Here is a 20,241-nt window from a genome sequence, read left to right on the forward strand (position 1 = left end):
TGGGTTTTTGTCCAAAAACATAAAATAAAAGGGAATAAAATTAAATGAAATAATATCAAAACGAGTAAATGTAAATAAAATAAAATAAAAATAAATGAACCAAAATAAAATTAAATCAAACAAAATTAAATTAAATTAACCAGGAGAGTTTGCTTTGGCAGCAGCAGGGTTAAAAACAAACCTGACCCCACTATGCTTCCTTTCGTACCCCCCCTCCCCCCCGCCACTGGCTATACCCCAGTGCCTAGGTTCAATGGCAGGTGGTAGTCCAGGGTGGGAGGAAAAGGAGTTGCCTGGTTTCGTTCAGGTGTCGGAGATCCAGTCTCACCCAAGCGAATGACCCCCCGAAAAACACGAGCCCGCTGCACATAATTACCATTGCTCCGTCTCATCCCGGCAAAGCTAGGCACCAGGTTCTGAAATTCTGGACTCAACGGAGTTGCGGGGCTGGGGGGGAGTGGAAAGGAGGTGGGGGCTGTGAGGTGGAAGCGGGGAGGAGGGGAGAGAAAGGAGGAAGGTAAAAATTTTAAAGGGAGGAGGGAGGGAGCGAAGAGAATGGGGGGGCTGTGCTAGGGGCGGGGGACTGGGGGGACCAGGGTTTCAGTTGCCACCCGGCACGCGGGAGAGAGGGGGAGAGGAGAAAAAGAGAGAGAGAGAGAGAGAGAGAGAGAGAGGGAGAATTTTTCTTCCTTCCAAAAAGGTGGGAGTGGGGGATAAAAAAAGGAGGAACGAAAAATAAATAAACGGAGGCAGGCGGCTCGTGATGGAGGCGTCGGGCGAGAGCAGCCACCACCCCCCACAGCAGTGGGGAAAATAATAAGAATAAATTCCCCAAACAGCTCCAAGAGGAGGGGGGAGAGAAAAAAAATGAAATAAATAAATGGAGGAAGGAAGGAAAAAATAAAAAAGCCAGAGGGGGGGGCGAGCAGCAAGCAGGGAGAGGGAGGAGGGAAAGAAAAGCAAGGAGGTGGGGGGGGGGGCAGAAAAATAGGAGGCTTTTTCGGCGTTGGCAAAGGCGCAAAGATGCAAACTTAGACGCGTCTCCCTCTGCCCGGGAGCAGGCGATCGCTGGCCAGGGGCAGAGGGAGCGATGGCAGCTGGAGTCGGTGGCCCTGGCCACTGGCACAGCCCGCATGCCCAGGCGGCGGGGCCAGGGCCGACTGGTTTTTTTGTTGGGGTTTGGGGTTGGGTTGGGTTGGGTATTTCCCGCCTCCCCGGCTGGTTCCCCCCTTTCCCTTTCTCCTCTCAAACTCTCTCTCTCCCGCTCGCTCCTTTCATGCTCAGCCCTCAAACGGTTTGCCGGTGCCAATGCCAGAGGAGGAGAAAAAAAAATAGAAAGAGCGAAAGAGAGAGAGAGAGAGAGAGAAGGATCCACCTATTTGGCAAGGAGACACATTCGCAGAGCAGCCAATGGCTGCATCAAAGAGACTGGGAGGCAGTGGGGGGGGGAGAGACTGGTGGAGCAGAAACCGAGCGGGGCGGGGGGGCAGCTGGCTGGGGGGGGCCGGGGGGGGCCAGGAGCAGGGAGCCTGTGCCGTGAAGAGCCTGCGAACAATTTGCCAAATCGACAAGTTTCTATCTAATGAATAAGCAAAGTCCGGCCGCGATGAATTTTTTATTGGGTGGCGGGTTTTTGGCACCGGGGAGCCCAGCGAAATCTCGCTAAATAAATAAATAGGCTCCTTTCCACTGCGCCCCCCCAAGCAACCAAAAAAAAAAAAAGGCAGTCCCACAAGGCTTCGGAAAAAGCAGCTGTTCTCTCGTTCGGTGGCTCCGAGGCCCGCGCTCACTCGCTCGCGCTCTCTCGCTCGCTCACTCTCTCCCTGTCTATTTATAAAAAAAGGACAGAAGAAGATTTCGTTCCAAAACCACCCCCCCCAACACACACACACACGCATGCACACACGCGCGCACACACGGTTCCGATTAAGCCGTCGGTACTTTTTTCTCGTCAATAGAGTTGCCGAATCCTAACCACCGCCCCCCCCCCCCCCCCCCAATCACCGCAGCACACAGAAAGCTGCCAGGCCTCCAGGGACAGTGCGGCCCCAGCCTGTGCTGTCAGGGGGCCGTGGGATAGCCCCCCAGACCAGCCCTACTAGCCTCCTGCCGCAGAGGGGAATGTCAGCTCCTGCCCTTCCCCCTGGATCTGCTCTCACGGGCAGCACCACAATGGGTCAATACTGTCCTGAAGCCTGAGTCCCCGGCAATCCCTGTTGGCCTAAAAAAGCCCCCCACAAGATAATGCCCCCATAAATCCCACTACACAAAAGCGTCCAGGTTCAGGGCTCCCTGTGCACCAAGTCACCCCATTTCTTGCCCCCTGTATGGTCCTCTTTTCAGGGCGTGGCTGTGGGTTGTTCTACTGAGAGGAACTGGGGGGTCAGGAGAGGGGGAAAACACCCCCAAAGGCAGCAGGGCTGGGGACAGCAGGACACCATGTGAGGAAGGAGGTAGGATAAAGGCTAAAGGGAGTGTTTAGCCAAGGAGGGAAGGAGTGAAGAAATGGGGAAAGGCGGAGGAGAGAAGATGGTTCTGGAAGTGGGGGACAGATGAAGGGGGAGTGAAAGGGAATAGATGAGGAAGGAGGAAGCAAGCAGTACCAGGATTTGAGGAGCAGCCCTTAGCTTCCCCAGCAATGCCACAGAAGTGCACGGAAAGGGCCAGGCCATGAGCAAGCACGGCTGCCATCCCCCCCAATCCCTCGACCTGTCCACCCGCCTGTCCCACTGGACACTTACATGGCCCCCGTGGCTGTAGTATCGGAGCATCCTGGGACCCAAGGCAATGCGCCTAGAGCAGCCGGCCAGCCCAGCGGCAAGCTGAGCCGTGGCGCTCTCCTGGCGCCCGCAGCCAGGCCCAGGCCACACTGCCAGGCTCCCAGCTCCTGAGCCGGCTGCCAACGCCGCGCGCGTGTGGCTGGGGGGGAGGGAGGGCTGCGATGGGGGCTACGGCCTGCATTCCCCCCACCCCCCATCCCAAACCTACTGCCACCCGGTTGTGCTATGATAAAGCCGGCTGCGGCACTGTTTGCCTGCCAAGTCTCCCCCTTGCACACATGCACATGCAACACACACACACGGAGCTGCGGCATGTCAAGGTGCTCGCTGGGGCCTGGCTGTGCGGGTACCTGCGGCCACGGCCCGAACGAGGCAACACGCCCCTGCCAGGAGCCAGACAAAGGTGCACCGGCTGTTCCCAGCCCCCGCTTTGTTCGGGAAGTGAAAGGCAGTGTTATAAAATACCTGCCCCTGCCAACTCCCCTCCACCAGTGAGATTAAAAGGAGGCTGGGGGGGAGGGATGGACTGGTGCCATAGGGCACAAAAGCTTTGGAAAGTTAAAAAGAAAAAAGAAAGAGAGAAGGGGAGAGAGGGAAAGTGAAAGTGAAAGAGAGAGGGGGAAAGAAGTAGAGAGAGAAAAGGGGTTGCCCCCCAGAAGAAACTCTCCCCAGGGTTGGGCTGGGCCTTGCCACCAGCTGTCCAGGTTGGGCTGGGAGCCTCTCCCTGAGCTGGGGATCAGGGCAGGGGACATGGTCACAGCTGCTGGTGTTACAGCAAGACGAGTGAGCAGAGCGTCCTCAGCCGAGCCGGGAGCGTGAAAACAGCAGCCGGCGAGAGAACAGAAGGAGCAGAGAAGTGGCAGAGAAGGAGGGGGAAGAAAACCCCAGCGACCACAGGGGAAAAGAGAAGTTCCCAAGCTGGAGAGAAGAGGAAGGGAATGAGGACAAAAAGATGGAGGGAATGTGGGAAGGAAGAAGGGAGAGAAAAATGGAGGGAGAAGGGGGAAAGGAGAAGAAAGATGGAGGGAGGGTGGGCACGAGGAAAAGAAGGTTTCGCAGGGCGCTCCTCTCCTTTATTGTGCTCTCCCACCACGCAGCCCAGGCACAGAGCCCTCGCTGGCGCCGGGAGACAGGGCGCTGCCCGGGCATGGGGCCCCAGTGCTGCCCACCCCAAGCTGGCCCACTTGGCATGTAAGCAAAGAAAGGAGGAGGGGGGAAAGCCCCCGGTGCCCTCAGCTGCACAGGCCCTGCACTGGAGAAGCCCTGATGGGCAACGCAGAGTGTCTGCAGGGCTGGCCCAGAGCCACTCTTGTTAGCTGGGAAAACCAGAAAGTACCAGGGCAGGCGACAGCGGTGAATCCGCCATGTTCAGCACCAGGACCGTGGTGGGCACGGGCCTCTGGGCCGCAAGTGGGGCTGGATGGCAGGGCCTGGCGAGACCCACCTGTCACCAGTGCTGGGGTGCTGGGACCAGCTGAAACTCAGGGGAATCTCGCTTTGTAGGGGGCACGAAGCCAAGGGGCTTGGCCTATAATTTAGCTCCTAGTAGGGGGGGTAGAGAGGTTCACCAGGGGGGTGCAACCTGGCCCCACAGAGGCAGATGCCCCCCAAGGCGGCAGGGGGCTGGACAGGGTGAGAGTGGGTGTTTCCCTGGTCCCAGGCCTTAGTGGCTGCAACAAATAAAACAGATCAGCGGGGAAGCTTCTCTCTGGGAAAGGAAGGATTGGGGAGGAGAGAAGACAGAGAAAAACGGGATGGCAGGGTAGGTCTAAAAGGAAGGAGGCAGCTAAACATAACCTGAGAGTTGGAGAGAAAGGGGGATGCAATGGGACAGAAAGAGGAGGGATACAAAATAATTCAGATGGGGTGCAAAACGTCCTGGATTGTTTAGCCCAGCCCGGGAGCTTGGCCCGGCTCCCTTGGCTGTGCAGTGTGGGGTGACGCCCTGCTGCCCTGAGAAAGCCTTTACTTTTGGCGGGGGGGGGGGGGGAAGCACACCAGCTGGGCCCCACCCCCACCAGGGACTTGCCAGGATTTTAATAGCATGTTTTTAAGATACCTCTTTCAGATCCCCCCACCCAAGGACCTGCTCTGAGCCCATGGGCTGGCTCCCAGCCTCTCACTCCCACCCCACTCCCCTCTGCTGCTCCCAGGCCTGGGAGATGGTTTATGAGTTTTAATAACTCCCAAGTCAAACTTTCCAAGTCTGCCCCCCACTCCCCCAACACGTGCGCATGTGTGTGTGCGCACACACACACACACACACTCTTTTCATTTTGGGTCTCTTCTGCAGCGGCCGCGTGTAAAGCTTTCTCGGGGTTGCCATAGAAACAGCCAGTGGCACCCTGGCTAACGAATCCCCCCAGGGAATGAACAGCGCATCGCCGCAGGCTCCAGGCCGGGTTGAGCAAGACCTGGGTCTCGGCGGCCTGTGGCTTGCACTTGCTGCTCGGGTCTGGGCCCGGCTGGAGGAGGAAACAGCAAGAGGTGGGGAAAAATCTTAGACCCAGAAAGTCAACAGCAAAATGCAAGAGGCCTTCTGGCAGACAACTGCAGGACCAGGAGCGTGGAAAGGGCATACCAACTTCTTTGCAAGAGGTTTTTGGGGGGGGGGGACAGGAGGAGGAAAAAAAGGCTCTGAGCCTGGAATAGTTCCTGCAAACTTTCTCCGCCACGCACACACTTTGCAGCCGCGGCCGCCCAACCACAACACACGCTGCGAGCAAACCGCTCCCTGCCTACAGAAATCAGCCACCGGGCTCTGGTGTGGGGGTGGGGAGCGGTCTCCCAGGCTGCCGTAAGTCAAGTGTATTTCTCATGCTTCTTTTTTCTTAATGCTCAGCTTCCCCCTACCCCTCAAAACCTCCCTCAGAACGCTGGGCCCAATGCCGGCACTGAATTGAGGGTCCCTTGGTGGTGAGAATCAATCAGGATGTACCGCTCCATCCTTGCTATATCCCCGTCCACGCGTGGCCCACACGGTGCTGGAGCTGTATCCTCTTCCAGCCCCACGCCAGCGCCTATACGTCAGTGAAATAATTATATCGGTCTGTTTTCTCTCTGCATTCTTTTGCTCTAACACAAAGTGTTTGCTTGGTAAGTTTTTTCCCTCTCTGACCTGCTTTGGGTCGCACAAGAGAAAACTGTGCGGCAGACTCAATGTCCTAACGAACTTGAGTTAATTAATGCTAAGAAAGAAAGAGGCTCCCCTCAGACACTTGAATCATGGTTCACTAGACCTTTCAGTGGGCTATTTGCAAAAAAAAAGGGGGCTGCATTCAAATATTTTTTCGTGTGTGAGCAGAGAACACAAACAACGCCAAGAGCAGCAGAAGGGGAAAATCCGATAGCAACAGCGAAGCCCCTGCTTGCAGACACTTATGCGCAATAGGAAAGAAAAGGCCTTGATGTTCAGGGAATAGATCTATATATACATTTTTTCTCTCTTTTTTTTTTTCCTTTTGCTTCAGGACTGTTGGCAACAGCAAGCAACAACTAACAGAGGAGAGGCACGAGCTCGGCCGACATCCCCACCACGCCGGCCGGGCACAGCAACGATTCATACATAATTGAAGAAAATGTTTTTAACGCTTCAGTGTGGGGGGTGGGAGCTGAACCAGGGGGACCCGTCGGGAGCTCGGGACACAACAGCGGATGGGGGAAGAATTGCACGGGTGGCTCAGTAAGAGGCAGGGTCAGGGCAACGAGGGAGAATGGCTGTTGTGATGTCGGCTGGATCCTGACCCCGATGAAACTTTCCGAAACCAAACTCCTGCCAGGAGGATGACATTGGGTCTGTTCTCAGGAGAGAACTAGGGAGGCGCGTCTAGGTCAGGAAGGACGGCGGGGGAAGCAAAAACCGGCCTTATGGTGCATGCTGATAGGAACGTCATGGCTACAGCCTCACCCCATTTTGAAACAGACAGTGAGACGGTGAACCCAGGGAGTCATCCCTGAGACAATTGCCCCAACATAGTCCCCCCACCGGTCCCCTTGTTACTGCCCCTATTGCAACCCAGAATCTGTTTTATAATGTTCTGTAGCTGCTGTGAAAAAGTGGGATGCTCATAAACTCAGCCCCCCACTGGCTCTCAATCCCCCATCGGCCCCGTGAACACCATGCCAAGTTCCCTGCCTCCTGTTGGAAGCATAGGGCTGTGTCGACCAGGGCCCTACACAGAGTTCGGAGGATAATGGATTTTGCTGGCACAGTTTGATTAAAACACATTTAGGCTTTCAAGGGGCTGGAAAGCCCCGCTCGGATGGCAAGTGAGCCTCATCTCCCGCTTCAAGTTAATTAACGAGCATAAAGTGCTCAGAGGATGTAAAGCGCTATATAAATATTATCATTGTTATTATATGATTAGGGGCTCCTTTTGTGCTCGTTGCAAAACCACTCCAGAGGCTGGTGCAATGAGTTCTGGGTGCACCAGGGCTCGGGAGGGAAGGCAAGACTGAGGAAGCAGGGAGGATGGCAGCCCAGTGTGGAGGGGATGAATCAGCCGTAGGCGCAGAAAGTCAGGAGCTATGGCCTGGGACCAAGGGATGCCTCGGCAATGGTATGGCAGGGCTGCAGGCTGGGATGGAGGGACGTGTACACGTATCAGATGAGGGAAGTGTGTGTGTATATATAAGTATATACACATGTATATATACGTACACACACAAGGCATATGGGTATATATAGACCCATATACATGTGTGTATAAGAGTATACATATGTGTATATGTATGTGTATCTATATACACACATGTGCATGTATACATATACATGTGTATGTGCATGCGTATGAGTGTGTAGATATATGTACACACACGTGTGTATATACATGCACATGTATATGATGCATGTGTATACACACACATGCACACCCTGGAGCCAGGGCCGAGGGCTCTGTATGTCAGAGCAAGACTCCCCGGCCAACTTACGACGGATGGGGAAGAAAAACAGCTACCACGGCTCTGGTCAGCCCCCCCACCCTTTGTTCCTATGAGCCCTTAAATTCACTCCTCGTTTTAAGAGAGGAGGGAAGCCGAAATAATGGAAGCAGTGAAGGCAAAATACCTCCCACGACAGCTCTGCCTCAAGCTGGAAAGAAGGTTTCGCTCCTGTAAAAGCCCAGGCAAGGGATCCTTGGCAGGCACAAAATCCACCACAGCCGGGAGAGAAACCCCCAAAACTACAGGAATTTAATTAAATGTGAAGTGGCTAAGAAAAATAAAAGGAGAAAGCCAATCCCTCCATGTGAAGAGGAGCTGGGCCCGAGAGCTGCCAGTGAGGTTGGGGCCCACACCTTTGGTGGGAGCTTTTTTGGAAACACAATATTGTTCCGCGGCTGCTTTTTTTTTCTGCACAGAGTAAAAACAAAAATCCTCTGCACAGCCACTACCTGCACACTGGCCAACCTAGGGTGGCAGCACGAGGCCTCTAAAGAAACCCAACACATTTGCACCAGCTCCATTTCCCTTCCAGGCACTGGTAAACTTACCATTGGAGCTGCTTTTATTGCCCCTTCTTCCCTCCCCCCAAAAATAACCTGTCCAAAGAAAATCTTCCAGCTCCCTCTGAAGTGGGTGAAAATGTTCCCTGAGGAATTTAGCCATAAAAAAGGGAGAAATTTAAAGATGTTATTAGAGTTTCTTTGACAGAAAATCAGAGCTGTTATATTATATATATATATGTGTGTGTGTGTGTGTGTGTGTGCATGCATATACGCACATATACATGTGTATGTGTATGTTTATATGCGTGTGTGTATATACGCATACATAGAAACATGTGTATGAATATATGTGTGTACATACACACGTATGTATGTGTGTATACTTATATATAACATATATGTGTGTATGTGTATATATATACATACATACACACACACACACACCTTTTAAAAATAGGGGTGTTTTTTAACCAGTAAATCATTTTAAAAACAGCCCCCTTTTTCCCAGGGAAGAGAGCAGTACTACTGGCCACAAAGTATGACCGGACCATATCTGACCCAAAGCATTGAACAGAATGAAGTCTTTGGCATCCATTCTATTTATTTCTGTCTTGTCTTATCCATCCTACCCCCCACCACTCCAACCAGTGTCCCCAACCTAGCAAAGCCTCAGCTGTGGAAAGAGCAGAAATTGCCTGCCTGTGATTTGCCTCTGTGCATAAGCGATGACGATGGATGCACCGCGCCTGCTCCCTGATAACCACCCATGACAGCAGCAACTCCAGAGGAAAAGTGTGTTGCAACCTGCCCCTTTGCTGAGCTGCATTAGAGGGGATGGATGCAGGGCTCCCAGAAGGCAGGCACCTGCCACGCCAGGTCTGCAACCTCCTGAGATGAGGTGGAGGAGGAGGGTCTCCCGCAGTTTCGACACCCCTCGAAAATCGATGCAGCACAGGGAATGGAGCCCAGGCCCTGGCCCACAGCCCTGACGGACCTCAGGCCTTTGCTTTTTAATATTCCACCAGCATAGCCTTAAGGGAGAAAAAAAGTCTAGGGCTGTTTGCAGAAAATGTGATAGCCCGACCCATGCATCAGCTCTGCTCACGTCGGAGCCCTGTCTCCAGTCTCCAGGGCAGCCACCAGGAGGAAGGAGGGAAATGAGAACGGCTTGGAAAGCCAGCATGAGGAAGATGGCTAGATCCACTCCGCACATGAGGCTGCCTTCAAAAGGAGGGGAAGAGGGGGAAAAAGTTCCTCGCTGGAGGAAGCAGAAGTTCTTGACGGCAGAGGAGACAATGCAAGTGCCACCAGAACGAGCAGGGCAATTTATCCCTCACCTTCTAATTATCCCTACTGAGAACGCTTCTTATATAAAAAAAAATCTATTCTAGCACTTACAAAAAAGCTAGTTCCCCCCCTCCTTCCCGCACTCATCAGAGGCTTTCAAACAGCAGCGGAGCCCAGGCATTTGCTCCAAGGGGAGGGGATCTTGCGCTTTCAAACTGAAAGCATGTTGCCGTGAAAAAGGAGCTATAAATTCTCCGCGAGGCCGGAGGCTGGGAACGTGCGTGGCCAGTGCTGTCCATATGGGAGCAAAGCGCCTGGCCCCCGTGTGGGAGCAAATGCCCTACACAAGCCTGGCGCCCACCTGGGCCAACTCCCCAGGGTTTCCAGGCCCTGCACCCTCAGCATTCACTTCTAAACAGATTGGGCTTCAGTTCAGGGCTGACTGGCGACAGCCCCCTCGAAGCTGCTGCAGCTTCCCAGACAAGTATTGCTCTGTCTGATTTTTACAGACAGAAGTGTTTTACAGGCCATACAAGTGTTTTCTACGGCCTCATTCTCACCTGCTGGCCCTGACCATCACAAGGAAAAGAACTGAATAAACTACAAACCGTTTGCTTTCATTTAAATCATTGAGAAATGGGACTGGAAGGGACCTTCAAAAGTCACATCTAGTCTACCCCCTGCCTGAGGAAGGATCACCCCCATCCAAACTATCCCAAACAAATCCATTGTCCAAACTCTTAGCAAAACTACTGTCTACCCTGACACAGCACCAGGCATCACACTCAAGCCTGCCACAGGGCATGGTAGCCAATTTGCAAAAAACACCCCCTATTCTCCCTCCTCTAAAAAATCAGCCATAGTGTCCAGGCTGGATCTCCTGGGTGAGGGCCTGGAAAGGGTTAATAATGTGTTGAGCGATGTCACGTGTGCTGTGGGCCAAGGGCGCCTGCCACAGGTAACTGCAATGCCCTGGCATGTAGCTGCAGGCAATGGCTGTGCTGGTCCATTGCCTTTGCCTTGACACATCTGAACCTTTTAGGTGCCCCAGGAATGAGAATCTCAAGAGGGGCAGAGGTGGCAAAACATGGTGTCTGGCCTCAACAGTGGGCTTCATTTCGCACTAGAGAGCAGACCTGTGCTGTTCCCTGAGGGAACCTAGCTCTGCTGAGGGTCATGGGTGTAAGACAGGGACAGGAGCATTCATGGAAGACCCACGGGAGGGGAATCAGGTAGCATGACACCCTGTTAACAGCCCCTGGGCTTCAGCACCTTTTGAGAAGCTGGAGGGGAGGAATGGGCTTCAGGGGCTCTGGCTCCAGCCTCCATTTGCCTACAGGATCTAGAGAACCTGTCAATCCTACCCCCAGCTGGCTCCAAGGACAGGCACAAGAGGCTGAGGGGAGTGATATCAGCTTCAGGCCCAGTCCTGTCCAATATCTTTTCCCCACCGCTGGTCCAACAGCAGGGATGATGAACACAGGGGCTGCTCACTCCTGGCCCCTGAGGCTAAGGGAAGTAGCAAGAATAGCCTAGGCTACATAGAGAGAGGGCAATGCCCCCATGCTCCCTGCTCTTGCCCTGACCCCGTTTTGACTGCATTCAGTGGTGCAACCCCTCTACCTACACAAGCCGAGGTGTTCCTGAGGAGCTTCCCATGTCAGGGTCCAATATGCTTTGTCTGGGCCTCACAAACGGCCCAATTAAATCCACCGGAGACAACTCAGCTGCTCTTTTCTCATTTGCCTCCGAGGGGGGAGGGCAGGAATCAGCCCCGCTCCAATGCCTCCCTCCAACATGTGAGGTTCCCAGGAGCAGCAGCACCCAGAGGAAATCTGTGGATCTGCCATGGGCTCTGCATAATGGCCTCTAGATTCCCCCAGGTCCCTGTCCCCATCAGTGTCCCCAAACATGACCCCAGGGCCCCTGGCCTGGCAGACTCCTCTCAGATCCAGCCTGGGCAGCTGAAAGGGAAGAAGAAAGAAACCCAATTCAGCCCTACTAGAGACAAGTGACTCTCCTTCCCTCTAATCCCCGCTTCTTCCCTCACAAGGGCACAATGTAGCTCCTCCATACCCGCCAAAAGTGTGTGGGGAAACCAGCCTTCCCCGACCCTGGCCCTGGCCTTGGCCCCGTACAGCACAGCCTGAGATTGCAGCACACAGACAAGCCTTGGAATGGGGCTTTGAGGGGCTTCGGCAGGAGGGGGTGGGGTGTGAAAGCCTTTGGGAACGTTTTCAGATTTGGTTTCATGCACGGCCTTTGTGCCTAAAGAGCAAGAGAGAAGTGGGGGGAGAGAGAGTTTAAAAACAGACAGAGAGGGAAGAAGGGAGCCAGACACCCCCCCTCCACCCCCCCAGTACAGACTGGTGGGGCCAGGATGGGTATAAAACTGGCACCAAAGAGGGTCAAGGCTCTGAAGGATGCCTGTCAAATGAAACTCATGGAGGATGAGCGGCAGGACATGAAGCAACCCAAACCCTCCTCTACCTCTTGCCCAGTCTCCGGACAGAGGGTGGAGGGTGCCAGGGCTGGCAGAGGCAGCTGCCTGGCATGAGGCTCCCCAGGCTGGGCCACGTGTCTGGACCTTGGGGAAAATGGGGGACAGCCGGGGCGCAGGGCATCTTGGGAAGCCCGAAGGCAGCCACCACAGCCTGGCTCCAGCCAAGCCTTTGTTTAAATCTTGGCGTCCATGCGGGAGGCGTACCCAGGGTCTCATGCATGGAGAGCCACAGGACACGGGCATGTTTTCCTCCCTGCTGGCACACTCATGTGCACATGCATGCACATGCAACTAACACACAGACACACACAGTTCTGGGGGGCTCCATCCTGTCCCGGCAGGGAGGGGGGCAGGAGAACCACATGGCAGGAAGGTGTGGGCTGGCAAGAAAACAAGAGTGGGATGAGTCCAAAGCAGGCACTGGTGCGTCGCGGCCGCCAAGGCCTGGAGCGAGATGAATTGGTCCTAATCTTCCCCAGGGCCTCATTAAGCTGAGTGGATTCTGCTGTCAGGCAGGAGGGGAGCCCTTGTTAGGGGGCAACCGGAAAACGGGGGGGCACTTTAGGGAGGGACTCACAGCCCCCCTGTCCCCCCTCCCCACCATGGCTGCTAAGGTCTTAACCAGCCCCTGCTCCAGCCTGATAGAAGATGGAATTGAAGACATGGTGTCTGCCCCATGTCTCCCCCCTCATACCACCTCACCACTGCCACAGGGGGAGCCTCACACTAATGCGCACTGGGAAGTCCCAACAATGAGGAAAATAATTACCATTCACTGCACCCCGCAGCCCAGACCCCCAAGAGCTCCTCGTCCCAGGTAAAAGCCAGGGCTGCAGCAGAGACCCTTGTTCCCCCCTGCCACAGCGTACACACATGTGTGCACACACCTGAGCCAATGCCCACAGCAGCTTGCAAGGCAGCACATCAAGCTGGCGTGGCCAGTGCTGCAGGATACAGGGAGGCACGAACTGCCCTGTCCCCCAACTACCATCTAACCCCTTTCCCCAGGGCTACCCCGAGCAGAGTCCACTGAGCTGATTGTTTTCCCTTGGCAGTGACCTCAAACCTGACATGGGAGAGCAGGACAGGTTGGCTGGAGGGGAAGGAAACATCCGCTCAGAGCTTCATGCCTGCGAAGAGGATGCTGCTGCTTCCTCTGGCGGGGAAATAGGGACGGAGGTCAGGTAGGGCCGGGAGGAAGGCAGGGCTGCAGGCTGGCCCAGGCTGGGAAGGCAAGTCCACAGCTTCCTGCCCTGCTCACCTGGCCCCGGGCCACTACCTCCGGGATTCAGGGCCCAGTCCAGCCCCCAACCCCCAGCATGAAGGGCAAAGGCAGGAGCCATACTCCAGCCACAGTGAGATGGACAGCTCTGGACCAGCTGGCACTGAGCTCAGGGCACTACAGCATCTTGGGTCCAGGCCCAGAGCAGGCCCTGGCTGTGAGGTCTGTGCTTTACAGGGGCTGGCATTGGAGCTGGCTTGGGTATCTATCCCTGACCTAGTGCTGGGGCCAGGGTTCTTCTCCAGGGCCAGGACCCTACCCCTGCAGCTTCCCCTGCCTGCACAACGTGGAATCTCTGGGACATGGGTGGGGGAGCCCTGATGGGCCCAACAGAAGCCTCACCTGGGGATCCCGGTAGAATAGACAGCTGTTCCCATGTCAGCTGGAGTGGGAGGGACACACATGCCAGCGAGGGCCAAAGCCTCACTCTGCTGAGCTCCTGAGCCTAGCAAGCATGCGGGTCAATGAACAATGGATGGACAGAAGGACAGACAGCTTTCCTGCTCCCTCCATGGGGGCATAGTCACTACAGCTGCGCACAGAGCTGTGAGGCAGGGGCTGGGGACCGGCGCTGGCTGGGGTCCTGCTCCCCAGGAGCCACGATCAAATATTCATCACTGGTCACCCAACACCAAGTGTCTCCAACCTCATGTCCAGCCATCCCAGAGCCACACTGTTGTCTCTGCGCACCTCCCTGCACCTACCGGCTGGGGTGGAGGGGCATGGGGAGGAAAGAGCAGAGCCCCCAAGGCTCATCCCCCACAAACCTGCTGCCCCAAATCCCAGCCATGCTCAGGCTGTGACACCTGCATGCCCCTGGTCTCGGCCCCACAGCCCCTAACGCTCATGCTTCTCTGCCACCAGGGAAGCTACAAACACTGCCAAACACAGGAAGCTACTCTGCTGCCCGGAAGCCTGTGGACATCTGCTGTGGGGAGAACAGGGTCTGGCATGTCACAGAGTCACCAGGGCACCAAAGGAGCCCAGGCATGTTTTACCAGGAGCAAAATGACCTGTTGGCAACCACAGAGCACAGGAGGGAGGGAACCCAGGTGTCTGGGACTCACCTCTAGCAGCTTCCTACCCGTCATTCCCTGCTGCCTCTACATGCAGGGGGCAGAGGCTGAGCAAGACCCTCCTGGCAAGACCCTCCTGGCTCCTGGATTCCTTCAGTCTTACACCAGGGCCCAGGCTGAGCTTGGATGTCCTCCCCACCCTCAGTCCTGGGATGCCTGGGGCCTGTGAGGAGGGCCAAGGGTATGGGGGAGGGGTCCGGGGAGCTTATGCTTTGAATTCAGAGAGATGCCGAGATAGAAGCCTCGAGCCCCAGCACCACAAAGAACAAGTTTCCACAGGGCAGGCCTGGGCCGCAGCCAGAACGTCCTCAAGTAACATCAGATGCTGCTCTGCAAACTTTGTTTTTCTCAGGAGCAAAAAACCAAGGAAAGAGCTGGAGAATGAATGAACGGTGGGACAGGGCCCTGGCTGACACGCAACATGAATGCACACGCCCACGCATGCACAGCAGCCCCTGCTACTGGCACACAGAGTCTGAGTGCAACCACGGCACATGCAAGGGTGAGAATAAGTGTGCCCTAAGGCAAGGGAAAGTGTGGCCACGCTTAGCAGTGTATGAAGACAGCTTGTGTGTGATTGTGGACACATGTGTGCATAGTGGAAGAACATGCCTGAGCAGGTGCAAGACCCCACCTGGCTGCATGCAACTGTGTGCATGTATGAGAACACACATGTGCAAAAGCAAGCATTTGTACACATATGTGCAAAAGCCAGCATGTCTTGTGCACAAGTAGGTGCCTGCGGGGAAGCGTGTGACTGCCCAGGCAGATACACATGTGTGTGCATGCCCTGGAGAGTGAATGAATGGGAATGCTTGCATGCACCAGCACAAGCAAGCTTGTGCCAACCGCACACCTGTGTGCATGAGGGGGCATGTGTGTACCTGTGCAGGCCAGATCCTCCCCCAGCACCTTCCCCAGCACCTCCAAGCTACACATAATCCTTTCTCCGGCTGGGCCCCACCTGGGCTTTGCTCACAGTTGCACATGGTCACCCAGCTCCTCAAGCATACACCAGCCACAGCCCAGGCACCCCTGTGACCCCCAGTTTCCCTTGCTGCAACCACTGCTGCCTCCTCCCCTCCCAATACCGGGGATACAACCAAGGAGTCCCAGGCTCCAGCCTCCCTCCCTTGTCATGCTCTAATGTGCCGGTCCTCAGGTGGGCCCAGACCCACCATCGCAGCCCTCCCTCCAGCCGCTGGGTCTCAGGAAGGATCCTAGACCCTGTGGGAAGGGGCTGCTTCAATGGAGCCTGGCTTATCTGGCAGCTCCAGTCTCCCAGCACTTCCCACTGCCTGTCACTGCCCAGCCAGGGGACAGACGTTGCCCCAGAATGGGAGAGATGCCTCCCGTGTGCTCAGGGCATGGGGCGAAGCTGTCTGGTCCACCTGCAGGAGGTGCTGGATCCAGGCCAGAAGCTCAGCTCAGCCTCAGCCCAGCCTGCCCAGAGCCAGAGCTGCTGGGGCCCTGGCCGGGCTGGCGCTGGGAGTGTGTCTCCCATCCATAAAGGGATTTTAGAAAGAAAACGCAGACATTTCACCTCAGAAACTTGGTCTTTTCTCGGTGAACCTTAAACAAAATAAATAAGCAAAACCCTGAACCCTCAAAAGAAAGCGAGAGGGAGGGAGGGGAGGGAGGAGGCGGGAAGGAGGAAATCAGGCTGCGAGCCACAAACCAGGCCAGGGGTGCCAACAGGCCCATAAAAAATCTGGAATGGGGACAATTTATATAAGAAGAAAGGCGGGGGGGAGCGACCGGCCATTTCAGGAACCAATGGCAAATCACTGCTGCGTCGTTCTGGGGGCGGGTCTCACACACACACGCATGTAGGCACACACACACATGCAAACTGACATGCACAGACACAAGCACAGACACACAGGCACATGCACACAGACATGTATACATGCACAAATATGCAGAGACACATGCAGACATGCACAGACACATGCCCGCAGGCATGTGTGCACATGCACATAAACACATGCACACACTTACATAGGCAGGCAGCTACAGGCACACACAAGGAACGTATACATGTGCATAAACACATGCAGGCACACACACAGACACATATACACATGCACACACAGGATCACAGAACCATAGAAAATTAGGGCTGAAAGAGACTTCAGGAGGGCATTGCATCCAACCGCCTACTGATACCAGTACCATCCCCAACTATCACATTCTAGCCAAAGCTTTGTCTACCCAGGTCTTAAAAACCTCAAAGGCTGGAGACTCTACAGCCCTCTGGCTGCTCCAGTGCTTCCGTTCCCTCCTCGGGAGAAAGTTTTCCCCTGATATCTAACCTAAGCTTCCTCTGCTGCAACTCGAGCCCATTCCTCCTCCTTGTTCTGTTACCTGCCACCGCTGGGAACTGACATGAATGGCTCTCTCCACTCCAGTGCCATATGGGGGCCAGGGCCCAGAATGGGAGACGCATCTGGGAGCCCCTGAGCCAGGCAGACACAAACACTGGCAATGGGGCTGCTGCCCACAGGAGACAGCAGCTCTGCTCTATGTCCCAGGCACTGTATCAGTGCCCTCTATGTCCCTGTGCCTCAGTTTACCCCTGTGGAACAGGGCTCTGAGGTCAATAGAGGGTGAGAGTGCAAGATTACTATGATGTTAATCGGGATTATCTCACACCCACACACATGCCACCAGCCTTGCTGGCTCAGGACAACCCCAGGGAAACTGAGGTGGGGTGCCCCCCCTGGTGTAGCCATGATCGAGTCCACGCAGAGAGGCAGCTGGGAAGGGGCCCGGCTCGTCTCCTGCCGGCCCGGGCAGCTGCGGGTGGCCAGGGCTCAAAGGATCCTGTTGTTTGCTAGGGACAATGGGGCCAGTGCTGTGCCCGCCCGTCTGCCTGCCCCCTGCACCCTCAAAGCCACCATCCGAGCAAGGCCTAGCTGTGTCCTCAGAGGACCCCCTGCTCTTTAGCAGGCGGCTCATTAGCAGCCCTGGCCCTCCTGCCACAGCTGGCGTCCTGGGTTGAGGCATGGTGGGATTTCTCTGCCCTGTGGAGCTGGGAGGGTTCCCCACTACCTGGGCACCAACTGCCCAGGAATTCATGTGTAGAGCTCATTTATGAATGGGCTTAACAGACGCAAATGAGGGTCGCCTCCCGCTGCGGAGAGAGAGCAGCATCATGTCCATGGTGGGGCCGGGGCTGGGAGTGCAACTCAGGAGTCCTGGCTCTCAGCCACCAGTCCCCACCCAAAGCAAGGAAGTGAACCCAGGATTCCTGGCTCCCAGGCCTCCCCTCCTGCAAACTCTAACTTGGCTCTCCCATAGGCTGAGAACCCAGGAGTCCAGGAACCCAGACCTGTGATGGCACCCCCCTGACTTTCATGCTGCCCAGAGCCAACAGCAGGAATGGGAAGTCAGCCACAGCCCAGGCCACAGCTAGGGGAGAACCCAGGCATCCAGGGTTCCCAGTACCCGCGTTCCACTCCAACTCACCTGCCTTCCCAGAGCCAGGACACAATGCAGGCATCTGAGCTCCCAGTCCCCCCGCCCCAATCCCTGCTTTAAATCACTAGATTCCACTCCCCTCCCAGAGCTGGGACAGAATCCTGGCATACAGGCTCTCAGCCCCCTGCTCTAGCTACCAAACCCCCCTCCCCTCCATAAAGTCATCCTGACTCCTGTCCACCCTGCTCTAACCCTTAGGTCTTGCTCCCTTCCCAGAGCTCCCGTCTCAGCTTGCTCCAGGAAGGGAGCTTCAAGCACAGGGGAGAGAACCCAGGAGTCCGGGCAGGCAGCTCTCCTTCCTGGTGGTCCTGCCGGACTTGGCGTCCCTGGGGCAGCTCGGCTTAGCGCCACACGGCTTTGAGTGGCCCGTGCCCGGGGCTTTGCAAGCCCCTAATGAGCTCTTAGCACTGCATTGTGCTGGGCGCCTCGGCCGCAGTAATCCTATTAGGGACAGCTCAGACTGTCACTCCCAGGAGCCCAAGGTTAGCCCCTCACCGGCCTTGCCCTGCCCGGCCCCCAGGGGCCTGCCCTGCACAGCAGGAAGGGGGGGAAGTGCTGGCCAATGGTTAGAGCAGAGAGGCTGGACACCTGGGTTCTATCTCCAGCTCTGGGAAAGCAGTGGAGTCTAATGGTTGTGGGGGGCGGGGCAGGGGGACATCCAGACACTAGGCAACTGTGGCAGGTGTGTGGGGTCTGGTAGGTTACTGCCAGGGGGTGCTGAGAGCCCAGATGCTTGAGTTTTATCCCAAGCTACAGAAGGGTAGTGGGGACGAATGAGGGGGAAGCATCCAGATATCTGGGTTTTATCCCCAAAGGCAGCAAAAGGGTGTGGGGTCTAGTATGCTAAAGCCAGGGGGTGTCGAGAGCCCAGACACCTGGGTTCTACCTGCAGCTGTACAGGGAAGGGGCTGGGGGTCAGAGCAGGGCGCTAAGGGTGGCCCCTGCCCCGGGAGACCAGGAATAGTTGAATCTTTGCCCTGGTACAAGAAGGATCTTGCCATTGTAGTAGGAGCCCGAACAAATCAAAGCATGAAAGTGTAAGCGGCTGAGTGACAGTTCACGTGTGCCACGCGTGTCCATGTGTGCTGGCCCCCAAGCACACGCATGCCCCTGTGCCCAAAGACCCAGCACACACAGGGCTGCCTGCAGAAGTGCACAAGCATGGCGTCCCTGTGCAAGGGGATATGCACCTGCTCAGAGTCAAGACAGGAGATTTCAAGGAAGGAGGGAGTGGGGAGGCAGCTCTGATCAGCCCTAGCTCCCGGTTGAGGTCAGGGCCTGGTAATTAGATTAAAGAGTTGCCGCCTGCAGCTCGTTAGGCAGAGGTCAGCTCTGCCTCGCTGCTGATCTGGGGCCTCCAGCAGAGGCAGCGCCGCAGCTGCCACCGTCCTGCTCAGAGCCAAAGCCCCATGACCTCACTGGAGCTGGGGAAAGGGGACAAGGAAGTCAGGGATAGCAGGGGACAGGAGCCCAGAGCACAGGGGAGGGTTGATGGGGAGACCAAACTCCTGGGTTCTTTTCCCAGTTCTAGGAAGAGGAGTGGGGTCTAAGCCAGTTGGAGCAGGGTTCAGTGCCCAAGTCAGCTGCCCACTCCCTGCAGAGTCGCCAGCCCCAGCCTTGGCAACACTGACAGACAGAACCACTATGCAGACAGACGAAAGGACAGACCCCGGTGGCTGGGCCAGCGAAGGGTGAGGGGAGATGGGGCAAAGGGCAAAAGATAGATACTCCCCACCCGCCCCCACTCACCCTGGTCCCTACCAGCACCTTCTCCAACAGAGCCAGCCGATGCTGGGCAGGTGTAACAGCCATGATGGTCGCGCTGCCGGGGACTGGACTGCTGGGTTCTGTCCCCAGCGCTGGGAGCAGAGTGAGCTCCAGTGAGTTAAAAGAGCCCAGACTCCTGGGTTCTGTCCCCATCCAATGGTGAGCGTGGTGGCAGAACTAGAAGCCGGGACTCTGGGGTCCTGGTTCCAGCTCTGGGAGGGAAGCAGGGTCTGGTGCAGGGAAAGCTGGGAACTAGGAGTCCTGGGTTCCACCATCAGTTTGGGGTGAAGAATGAGGCCTAGCCATGGCGGCAGGCATGGCTGGGAGCCAGGACACCTGGGTTCCAGTGCCACCCACCCCCTCACCAGACGCAAGAGAGAGGACAGGTGCAGGGGGAGCAGCGGGTGTGGCTGGTACCCCTGGCCCAGAGAAGAGGGGGACCCTTTGTATGGAATGGCCCCCCCTCACCGCGGCAGGTCCGGCCGGCGCCGTGCCTTCCTATTGGCTGCTGCGGCCCGCAGTGCCGCTTCCCACTGCAGCATGGCCACGTTGCTGAGTCCACAGCTGTAGCAGCCCGGCAGAGAGCCAGGCCCTGGCTGCCGGCAAGGCAGAGAAGCTC

At 56.1% G+C, this 20,241-nt stretch overlaps 1 protein-coding gene across 11 annotated transcripts in view; it reads right to left on the bottom strand.

The window, feature by feature from the left end:
- The window catches only part of NFIX (nuclear factor I X), an 80,400-nt gene that overhangs the window by 33,359 nt on the left and 26,800 nt on the right, over positions 1-20,241 (bottom strand). Inside the window, exon 3 of one of the 11 annotated variants that reach the window (XM_059732253.1) lies at positions 377-447. The exons of 9 other annotated variants lie outside the window; for them this stretch is intronic. In XM_059732253.1, the coding sequence (XP_059588236.1) occupies positions 377-379 (3 nt within the window). In that variant the 5' untranslated portion in view covers positions 380-447. Of the gene's footprint in view, positions 1-376; positions 476-20,241 lie in introns of all 11 variants that reach the window. One more of the 11 variants, XM_059732252.1, reaches the window with a different exon arrangement.

This window comes from Alligator mississippiensis, chromosome 8 (assembly GCF_030867095.1).
Source record: "Alligator mississippiensis isolate rAllMis1 chromosome 8, rAllMis1, whole genome shotgun sequence".
Classification (NCBI taxonomy): Eukaryota; Metazoa; Chordata; order Crocodylia; family Alligatoridae; genus Alligator; species Alligator mississippiensis.